This window comes from Caloenas nicobarica, chromosome 12 (assembly GCF_036013445.1).
Source record: "Caloenas nicobarica isolate bCalNic1 chromosome 12, bCalNic1.hap1, whole genome shotgun sequence".
NCBI lineage: Eukaryota > Metazoa > Chordata > Aves > Columbiformes > Columbidae > Caloenas > Caloenas nicobarica.
The window spans coordinates 21,440,819-21,451,411 of NC_088256.1; the positions used below are offsets into that span (position 1 = coordinate 21,440,819).

General features: G+C 49.2%; 1 protein-coding gene across 1 annotated transcript; it reads left to right on the forward strand.

Moving 5' to 3' along the window:
* Positions 1-5,485: 5,485 nt before the first annotated feature.
* Positions 5,486-10,593, forward strand: CYSLTR1 (cysteinyl leukotriene receptor 1). The gene is made up of 2 exons (XM_065643487.1): positions 5,486-5,556; positions 8,890-10,593. The coding sequence occupies exon 2, from the start codon at positions 8,936-8,938 to the stop codon at positions 9,968-9,970; it is 1,035 nt and encodes a 344-aa protein (XP_065499559.1). The 5' UTR covers positions 5,486-5,556; positions 8,890-8,935; the 3' UTR covers positions 9,971-10,593.

A 10,593-nucleotide genomic window follows, 5' to 3' on the forward strand; every position in this document is an offset into this window, starting at 1 on the left:
TGATACGGATTATTCATGTGACCTAAGTATACTCCAGAAATCAAGGGATATTATCCTCGGAAGAAATAATAACACAGATGCTCTTTGCACAAAACAGTGAAGATGTTCCCTGTTCCAGATCTGTCACAAGTTGAAATCTGTCACAAGTTGAGATCAACAAGTTGAGTCACTCGGTGGAGCAACCAGCCCCTCTTCCCAGCATCTACAATGGGGCAAAATAACCTTTGTGTGCAGAGCTACCAGGCTACTTACTGCAGGTTGACCTGGTAGTTAACGGGTAGGAGTTGAAGAATGAGTTTTCTCCTGGGAACCAGCTTCCTCGGTCACATCCTTGTGTTTCCAGGCCAAAACTGTGAATAAGAGCAGATAAGTGTAGGTGCAACCTTGATAAAATGAGAGATGCTGGTAGATAAAGGAAGTAATTAAAAGGTTAAGGTGCGTGTTTAATCAGCAAAGATTAATCGTGCGGGTTTTAGCTGATCTGGTGGTTTTTTCTTAATTTAAAAAAAAAAAAAAAATCCCAAAGCACAAATGAGGCTGTTTGAAGTGACGGGCTTTCCCAGAGGTGAAGGTGGAACACACCAGCACGAGGCAATCTAAGGAACATCTGGGGCTGGTTTCCACGGGGGTGCGTTTGTACAGCGAACGTGGAGTTGTTCTACTGAAAGGGTTTGTATCCTGCTGGATATTTCCTAAGAAAAGCCTCTGCTGGAAGCCAGCTGGCAAATTCTACAATCTTGCTGAAATATGAGGAGATTAAGACAGTCTCTGATGTTCTGTGGTAATGTACTTGACTGACTTACATTGTGTCATAGATAATTATCCAGCCATCCTCAAATACCTGACAGCAATGTGTATCAAATGATGTACTAGATAAATAAAGGTTTGATTAATTCTAAAGTGTCTGTGTCAATGTTAAGATTCAGTAATGTGCATGGATGTGCCTTTCAGTTTAGATTTTAAAAGAATTTCTAAATGATGCAAGTCCCAAAATACTTCTGATGCCAAAAATTCACGTTTTCATGATGTTTATTCCATTCCCTTTTCAAAAACAGATGACTTGTATATACTATTCATGGATTTTTTTTTATTACTTTCCAAAAGAAGATTCAACAAAAATTTCCCCATGAGAAATGTTTTCTTGTCTACTGTTGAATTTTCCAGGAAAAAGTTTGTTTTCTTATCTTCCAGAGGAAAAAAAAATGGTAGTTCATGTAATCAGAAAACTCTGCTATCAGAAAATTAACATCAGAGAATTAAAATGCTACTTTACTATGATGGGTGGGGGAAAAAAAAAGTAACAATAGTCTCTGGTAGACTTTATTTTTTTTAATTTGTTTGTCAGAATTTGGTTTTTTTACCAATTAGAAAGGTAAGAAGCAATAAAGCTAGTGCCAGTATCTGAAACAAAACTAGAAAATCAAAGCACAACCTTTTGTCAGCTTGAAAGTAAATGCTGGTTAAGATCAGCTGGATGGAGTTTGAGTAACCCAGATTTCAAAGCCTAAAGTCACTCTTGACCTGCACAGCCCCTCACACCTGGTTCCAGTCTAAGGGCCAATAAATGTCCCATTCTGGAAAAAAAAACATTAGAATCATAGAATACTTTGGACAGTATAATACAGATTTCACGTCAGTTCTAACAAAACAGAGAATTAATATAATTTCCCAGCTCCTGATAAATGAAGCCTCAGGGAATGGGAAAAGTTCTGCTGCTTTTGCCTGCAAAGGTGTCATCCGCAAAATGACACCGAGCATTTATCATTTCTTGACTGGCGTGTTGGCGCTGTGACTTGTGAAATGATGGAGACACAGCTTAAAGAAACCTGTATCTCACCCATCTGCTGAAACGCTCTTTTTTCACACGCACACAACAGGAAGGGGAAGCAGGATGGGCTCTATCAGGGCAGCATCTCCTGACAGTGCGGCTGTTCTGTGTGTTACAGGTTGACGTGTTGGAACCATCAAAAAACCCAAGGAAACCCAGGTTTTCAAACCAGCCGTCCAAAAGTCTTCACGTTGTCTTTACCTTCTCTCCTTTCTAAGGTGGTTGACCATGCGAGGGAGTTAGGACACTGACCTGCACGACACCGGGAATCCCTTCCTGCCATCAAAGACAGCAAGACCTGGAGGTGTTCAGCATCTGGTCAAGCCAACCCCATCCTGCCTACAGAAAGGTAAAAATTCAAACCCTATCTTTTACCAACACATACGCAGTGTTCTTGTACGGAGTATGAGCAGCTGATTGCACATGGGCCAGTTCTCCTGGCTTGCTGAGGTCCCTCAGCAGCCCAACCCCACCTAAAGAATTATAGAATCATTTCGGTTGGAAATGACCCTCAAGATCATCGAGTCTGACCATAACCTAACTCTGGCACTAACCCATGTCCCTAAGAACCTCATCTAAACATTTTTTAAACCCCTCCAGAGATGGTGACTCCACCACTGCCCTGGGCAACCTGTTCCACTGCTTTACAACACTCTCCGTGAAGAACTTTTTCCTAATGTCCAATCTGAAACTTCCCTGGATGTCTGGGGGTCCTTGTCTGGAATTCTGGTCCGAGAAGACCATCTTTTCATTTTGCACAAGGTGAAAGGATCAGAGCAGGTTAAATGGTCCCAAAAACCTCAACTTCCAGGAATTCTCCCTGGCAGAAGCCCCTACAATCGCTGCTCCCAAAGACCTTTCCGAACCAAGGATGGACGGGTGTAGGGGCGGGTGGAAGCGCACCCAGGTGCAGGACCACCGCGGAGCACTGGGCTGCAGCACCCCAGGACAGCCCCGTACCCAAACCCGTCCCCGTCCCTCTGCGATGGGGACCACACGCTCTGCTCCACTTCTCAGAAAAGGCAGCACTATCTCTCACCTTTTGGTTTGCATCTTGAGTGGCAACCACATGAACCCCACCTTCTTCGATGAAACAGAAACGATGTTGTTCCCTGGCTGATGTCTTCTGTCATTTCCTAGATTAGTCACCCATGCCCATTACTGCTGCTTTTCGAGAAATTTGTGCCCGCAAAAGAGTAACGTAACTCTCCAAATATTTTGGCTAACAATGATGGGATTGTCTGAGGGCTGTTCTTGCAGCTGTTTCTGGTAGTAACTTATTTCATTTATCTCGGAACAGCAAGTGCTTTATTCCAAAAAATGCTGACTAGAGAGAGTGCAGAAGATGTTCCACCCTCCCACTCAGCTTTGCCTCCTCTTCTCTCCATCCTTGTTTCAAAAGCAGCTAGTTGCAGTGGGATATGATCAACAGCTTCATGATCTGAAAGAGTGACAATGGCCAAGGTTTTCTTCACATAACATTCCCCAGCTCCATTCTTCTCCCACAGAAATCAGGGGAACCAGGAGCTTCCTTGGTCTCCTATGGTTGGGGTGGAGCAGTGCCAAGGTTTAATTCAACTTCTTCTAGCTGTCAGTAAGGGCCACACATATTGACATCAGTCCCTAAAAACCAAATGGAAGACGGAGCTGGTGCATTCAGGGGCTCCTCTGGGGAGCCCTTCCCTTCCCTTGTCCTCCTCGGGGTATCTCTCCATCCACGCTTGGCCTTTACGCGTCCATGTTCTTGTTGCCATCTCCTCTGCCTTCGCACTGCCCCCCCGGTTCCTTGTCTAACCTACCCCGTGTCGTTTCTTGAGACTTCGTGTTGTCACTCCCCATGACACATTAGCTCTGTTTGGACTTACAGGAAGGCTCTAACAAACCAAGCAGGGGAAGAAGAGCGAGGAGGTGACCTTGTGTGGTGTGTGGGGGACACCACACTGATGGCACTTCCCTGCTGTGCCTTTGAGTCAGCCCTGAGTGGCCTGAAGGTCTTCCCCTGCACAAACGGGGGAAGCAGAGTCACCGTGGCCTGTCCCACCAAGCAGTGCCGGCTGTCCCCAGGGGTGGTCGCCTGTGCCCGAGGAGGTCTGCTTTGTCCTCTCTCGGGGAACCAGGTCTGTGTGCCGTGGATCCAGCCTTTCCCTGGAGTGCGGAGGTCCCCATGGTGTCAGGGTCAGCCACCCATCCCAGAAGACAAAAGGGTTGATCCAGCTCCTCACAGTGCAGATACATTCAGTGAACATCCTAGTGCCTGGTCCCCATCAAATACCACGTGGCTTTGTGGGCCTCGTTGTATCCGAGCTGCAGTTTTGGCTTCTTAGGAATCTGGTGAGGAAAACCTTCCCGCACCAAAACTCTGGCTCTTCTGCCAGCACATCTGGAGCAGCATCTGGAACCCACACCAACCTCAGTCTGACCTTGCAGCCAGAAATCTTCCTGTTCTTGAGAGAGAGAAAAGAAGAGAAAAGAGAACGGCAAAAATAAAAAGAAGAAGGAATAACAAAACTGAGCAGTAAAAAGCAGAAGGAATAGCAAAAAAAGGTACCAAAAAAAGCAGAAGGAAGGGCAGGATGGAGTAATACCAGAACATGTACCACAACTAAAGCAAACTACAGAACCAGACTTGCCACGAGATGAAAAGATCTTCCCCTGCCAGTGCGATTTCCCAGTAACCAGCCCAGCACATCAGAGGTTTTACTGGGCACCAACCTGTCCTGCTGGTGTGCAGCCACGGTTGCCCCATTTGCATTTGCCCCCCATGATGTTGTCAAGCTACCAGTTTCCCAGTCGTGTGCTTCCTCACTTTGGATCCCATCTCGGGGGACTGTGCAACCAGCCTGTCCTTGCCCAGCTAGAGAACGTGCAGGTCTGCGGCAGCTCTGAAACCAGCCATCAAAATGGAGCTGGGGCAGAAAAAATGGCTCAAAATTCAGCCAAGCGGTCACCCAAACATGCGGCACTATGGAAAAGCTGTGGCGATGCAGGTGCATTTTCAGCAGGAGCAGCTGGGGGCACGGTTACACCACCTGGTTGCTGAAAAGGAGCTGGACAAGGCTGTGTCTGGGACCCCAGCACCAGGCGGGTCCCAGGGATGCACAGGAGCAGTTGGGGATCTTCATGGGGAGTTATCCCGCAGGGCTGTCTTAGATGCTGCAGTAGGTGCAATGTAAAGAATCAGAGGATCGTTTTGCTTGGAAAAGACCTTTAAGATCACCACGTCCAGCCGTTCCCCCAGCCCTGGCACTGCCCCGTGTCCTGAGAACCTCCTGTCCGTCTGTCCAGCCCCTCCAGGGATGGTGACTCCAGCACTGCCCTGGGCAGCCTGTTCCAATGCCCCACAGCCCTTTGGGGAAGAAATTGTTCCCCAGATCCAACCTCAACCTCCCCCGGTGCAACTTGAGGCCGTTTCCTCTGCTCCTGGCGCTTGTTACTTCCGTGAAGAGACCGACCGACCCCCCCCCGCCACCGCCAGACGCTTCCCCGCTGCCCCGCGGGGGCGGCAGCTCCGCAGGACGCGAAAAGCCGCCGGTTTCCCCCGCCCGCCGTCCCGGGGGCAGCGGGGACGGAGCGGCCGGGGGTCCCGCCCGGCCCGGGGGGGTCCCGGTGGGGGCCGGGCCGGGGCCGGGGGCGGGCCGGGCCCCTCCCCTCCCCTCCCCGGCGCTCGTCCCGGCTTAAGGGCGGCGGAGGGGCGGCTCGGGCGGAGCTCAGCGATCGGCCGGGCGGCGGTGAGTCCTCGCCGGGGGGCACCCGGGGATGGGGGGGTCGGGACGGGGTCCCTGGCGCTGCCCGACGGGAGGGACCCGGGGCCGGGGGGGACGGGACCGGCCGGTCGCCGTGTCCGCCGCCTTGAGCACCCGCGGTTTGCAGCCCAAGGGCGCTAGTCAGCTGGGTTAGTTAGCGTCCGCTACTTGCTTCGGTTTTCCGTTCTGTTCCTCTTTCTAAGACCCGACTCTGTTCCCTTCGAAGAAGGGAGTTTGGTTTTGAAGCGCATTCGGTGTTTTGGGGCAGTTTCTGTGCCGCCTCCACCGAACATTAAGTTCACCCCAAATCAGCCCTCAGAACACTCACGAGAACTCCTGGGGCTTCATCTCTGAGCTCAGAACCAGCAATAGCATCTTCGGGGGCGTGCTTTTTGGTTGCGTGATTAAATTGAATATAATCTCTTTATGATTATTTATGGCAACTATAAATCTAGCTGTGCTGCGTGAGACGTGGAGAATAATGGTTTTTTCAGGGTTTGGCTTAGTTTGGGATACTTTTCTCAGCCAACCATCGCTGCTCCGTCTCACTTGTGTACGTTCCTAATGAGCTGAATTCACCAGCACATAAACAAATGGTTCAGTGAACCATGACGGTACAAACAAAGTGGCAGAAGTGACATTTGTCTTCAGTTCGTGATGCAAACCTGGTTTAAAGCCTCCGCCAAGAAATGGTGTTTTGTGCGTTTTTTTTGTTTTTTACACGTGCACTTCTAGGTGTGGAGCTCTCTTACACTTTAGCAGCCTGCTTCGGTATTGTAATCGTCAGTTTTCCTTTTGGTTACAAAAATTATGTTTAGAAGTATGGCAGATAGATAGATGGCTTTGGTATCTTTTAGACAAGCTCCTTGTGCGGTTGCTCACTATCTGCTAATATCTTTAAGAACAGAAGCTCAAAGACTGAAATTTGGTCCCCAAAGGAGGTAAAAAGTTTATAATCCGGCTCAATACCACTTAAGAAGTGCGCACAGATAGGCATAGAGATGAAATAAGGAAGTTTATGTGAGCAGACGATGGGCTGAGACATTTAGCGATATCTCCAGGTTATCTCTTGGGCAGAACTCCACAGCGGTGCCTTTGCAGCCGGGCATCGCTGGTACCACCTCGAAAAACACACAGGAACCAGACCCAAAACGGGCTGCTGGGGGATGCAGGTTCTGCCCGGCTCCTTGCGCTCCATCCGTGCGCGTTCCTCCATCCGCGATCTCTTCCCTTCTCCAAGCATATTACATCACGTTGTTGCTTTTTAGCCAAAACATCTGTGTTGATCCACTGGGTTCACCACACAGCCCAGTCTGTCCCATTTTCTGCTCCTTCTTCATACTGGTCTTACCTGCCTGGAGGTGCCGGCAGGTGAAAAAAGACTCAATGTACAAAAGAGATTATTCCAGCCTCTTAATCTCAAATACCTTGATAGTGTTTTGTTTTTTAATGTCTGAGAAAGAACTGATATAGGATGCCTTGGTAGGCACAGAGATTTTACCTATATGAGTTTTCATATTAATAAGATAATTGAGCCACTAATCTCAATGTGTTCTTACAGTGCATAGCTCGGCAGGCATTAACCCAGCGATAGGAGTAATGGTAGTAAGAGCTTTATCACCTGCGTCAGATTATCTTGATGGATAAAAGCAAGGAAATGGGATCCTGCAGCTTTTTTCAGAGAACATTGCGCTACTGCCACATCCAATCAATTGGTTAAAATCAGACCAATGTTACTGCAAACTTAATTTTAGACCCGTCTTAGAGATTTCAAAGCATTATTGGAGTATTACTCTTTCCATAACCTGAAGTGAAGACCTCGGGCGATGCAAGGATGCCAGTGGTGTGGGATGAAGGTTGGATCTCTCAGCATCTCCCAGGGCTCGATGTCCCCTGCACGGTGCCACCGGGGCAGCAGCTCCGTGTCGCTGGCCGGTCCCGCACAGGAGGGATGGCTGGAGCCACGAGAAGCTGCTGGGGACAGTCTCTGGTGTTCAGACCCGCTCTGGGCTTTGCATCGTGGGGAGCCCAGACTCGTCCAAGCTGGGGCTGGTGTCTGGATTCTGCCACCACCAGGTTGCCAGAGGGGCAGGGAGAGGACACGGCTGCAAACTTGCTCCTTCTCTCTGGTTCTCGGTTTATTTGTAATGAGCATTGCTAGATAAGCTTCGTTTTTGCAAACTGCAAGCAATCACATACAGTGTTCTGATCTATGGCTTTTGACAGAACCGTGTCGAGTCTTGGCTGCCTCTTATTGCCAAAGACCTCCGTGCAGTCGCTCACAAATACCCAAGGGGGAAAAAGAAAATATCCTCTCTCGTACCAGGTTTTGCCTCCTCTCCTGCCTGTGCCACCTCGCTGATATCTGTTGAGCTTTCATGTACTTTGTGCATTGCGGGTAATCAAAGGGTTATTTTTAGAGTACAAACCCCCGAATTGCTGAAACCTGACTGAAACCTGGAAGCCTTGAGCATCCCAGTGTGCTCCTGAATTCCCAGTAAATCCTGGAGAGAGACAGAGACTCTACTTTAATGCTGCCAGATTATTTGTATGGATGAAAATATGTACCATGTAACATCAGGTTTGAGCACATATATGGTGTGGGTTCTCATAGCCGACCTCGTCCCATCTGTTGCTTTCGTCATTGTTTTTCTCAAATCCTGTTATTTCAGCCTATGTGTGCCCTGCAGTTCCGATCATCGGGGTTTTTCATGGGCTTGGACTGCAAGTGAGATTCTGCGTTTGAACCATTAGAAATTGAAAATGAATGGGGAAGATACGTGCATATTTTTCTCTTGCTTTGCTTTAGGACAACCCAAATTAAGAATGTAATGTCTCACTGCACTCAAATACCAAGAGGAAACAATAAAATTTCATGAAAGTCTGGCAGGCGTGAAGGTGGAGCACGGGGAGGCGGCGTTTGCCAGGCGGTGCGGAGGGGCAGGACTGAACAGTCGTTAGAGTCCAGGTCTGGTCTTTGTATTTTAAAATGCATAGTGCCACTGCCGCCTTCGTCAATCCTCTCTGCAGTTTTAATGAGGAGCTACCTGGTTTGCGAGGAGTTGGGGCTTTTTGGTAATTCAGTGGAAGAAAGATGCTGCCAGTACTGAGGACTTATGAAAGTGTGACTCTCTTAACGTGGTACTGACAGCTGGTGATGTAAAGGTGGCTGTAGAAAATAGTTATGATAAAGCCTATCCACATCCCTTCCTAGCTGTTCTCTCCTATATGAGATGACAGGTTTTTCCTCCTATTTAAAAATGACGTTTTAATTTTGTGTGTCGCTTTACAAAACTCACCCGAGTTTTCCATCCTCAGGCCTGACGTTCATCACCAGGCGGAATCGGTGCCCCAGCCAGGGAACATGACGCTGTTCGATAACCTGTCGTGCCATCACTCCATCGACGACTTCCGAAACCGCGTCTACTCCACGCTCTACTCCATGATCAGCATTATGGGCTTCGTTGGCAACGGCGTCGTGCTGTACGTCCTCATCAAAACCTACCGGCAGAAGACGGCCTTCCAGGTGTACATGCTGAACCTGGCCGTGTCCGACTTCCTCTGCGTCTGCACCCTGCCCCTGCGCGTCGTCTACTACGTGCACAAAGGCAACTGGTTCTTCAGCGATTTCCTGTGCAGGGTCAGTTCGTACACCTTGTACGTCAACCTGTATTGCAGCATCTTTTTCATGACGGCAATGAGCTTCTTCCGTTGCATTGCCATCGTTTTTCCGGTCCAGAACATCAACCTGGTAACGCAGAGGAAAGCTAAATTTGTCTGTGTCGGCATCTGGATCTTTGTCACCCTGACAAGTGCTCCCTTCCTGCGAAATGGGACATACCAACATGGCAACAAGACCAAGTGCTTCGAGCCCCCAGAAGACTCTCAGAAGACAAATCTAGTGGTGATCCTCGATTTTATTGCCCTATTTATTGGCTTCATTTTTCCCTTTATTGTCATAACTATCTGCTACACCATGATCATAAGGACCTTACAGAAAAATTCCTTGAAGAAGAACCAGGCGAACCGCAAGAAGGCGGTCTGGATGATCATCATCGTGACGGCCACCTTCCTGGTGAGCTTTACCCCGTACCACGTCCTGCGGACGGTCCACCTCCACGTGCTGTGGCTGAGGAACGCCAGCTGCGAGGACGCCATATACCTCCAGAAATCGGTGGTGGTGACACTCCCCCTGGCAGCTGCCAACTGCTGCTTCGACCCTCTTCTCTATTTCTTCTCAGGAGGCAACTTTCGGAAGAGACTCACCACGTTCAGGAAGGCTTCTTCCTCCAGCTTAACGCAAGCCTTCAGGAAAAAGTTCTCCGTAAAGGAGAAGGATGGGGAACCCTTTGGAGAAAGCCACAGGGAGAATGAAAGAGTGGCCGTGGCCCCTTCGTAGGGGGACAAGACCTTCCTCTAAGATCTTAGATGGGCAATGGAGATCTCAGAACTCTTCCGGAAGACATGATGGAGGCTTGCAAGCCTTTGTTGCAATTAGCCATGTAATCATAACAGTGGATGGTCCACTATTCGTGCTGCTTGGTGGTACAGCCGCTGTCGGGGATGGGCAGCCCCTGCTTGGACACGCACATTCACTGAGGATGGAGGAGCCACCGCCAGCCAGCACGAGAAAACTGTCGATCTGATGATAAACTCACATAAACAAACTCTTCAAAGCCTGTATTTGGGCATTTGCTTCGTTTCGCAGCTCCACAAAGAGCGTTAATGCCCCGAGTCAGTGGGAAATGTAAACACGTTTGCTGGACGCGGCGCTCGGGGAGCCGCTGGCAAATAACGAGGGCAGAGTTTTCACTGAATCTTCAAACAGCCGCTGAGTTATTTACACAGCAGAGGCCAGGATAATTCCTGCCCTGTTCCCAGCTGCTTCTGCTTTGGATTTCGGTTTTCAAGGCAATTCTGTGTGCAAGGTTTGCAGGGTTGGTGCCTGGGTCTGCGAATCCGGGACCTGGGGCTGAGCCCTTCTCCCACCTCCAACCTGCAGCTCTTTGGACACTCTTCCAT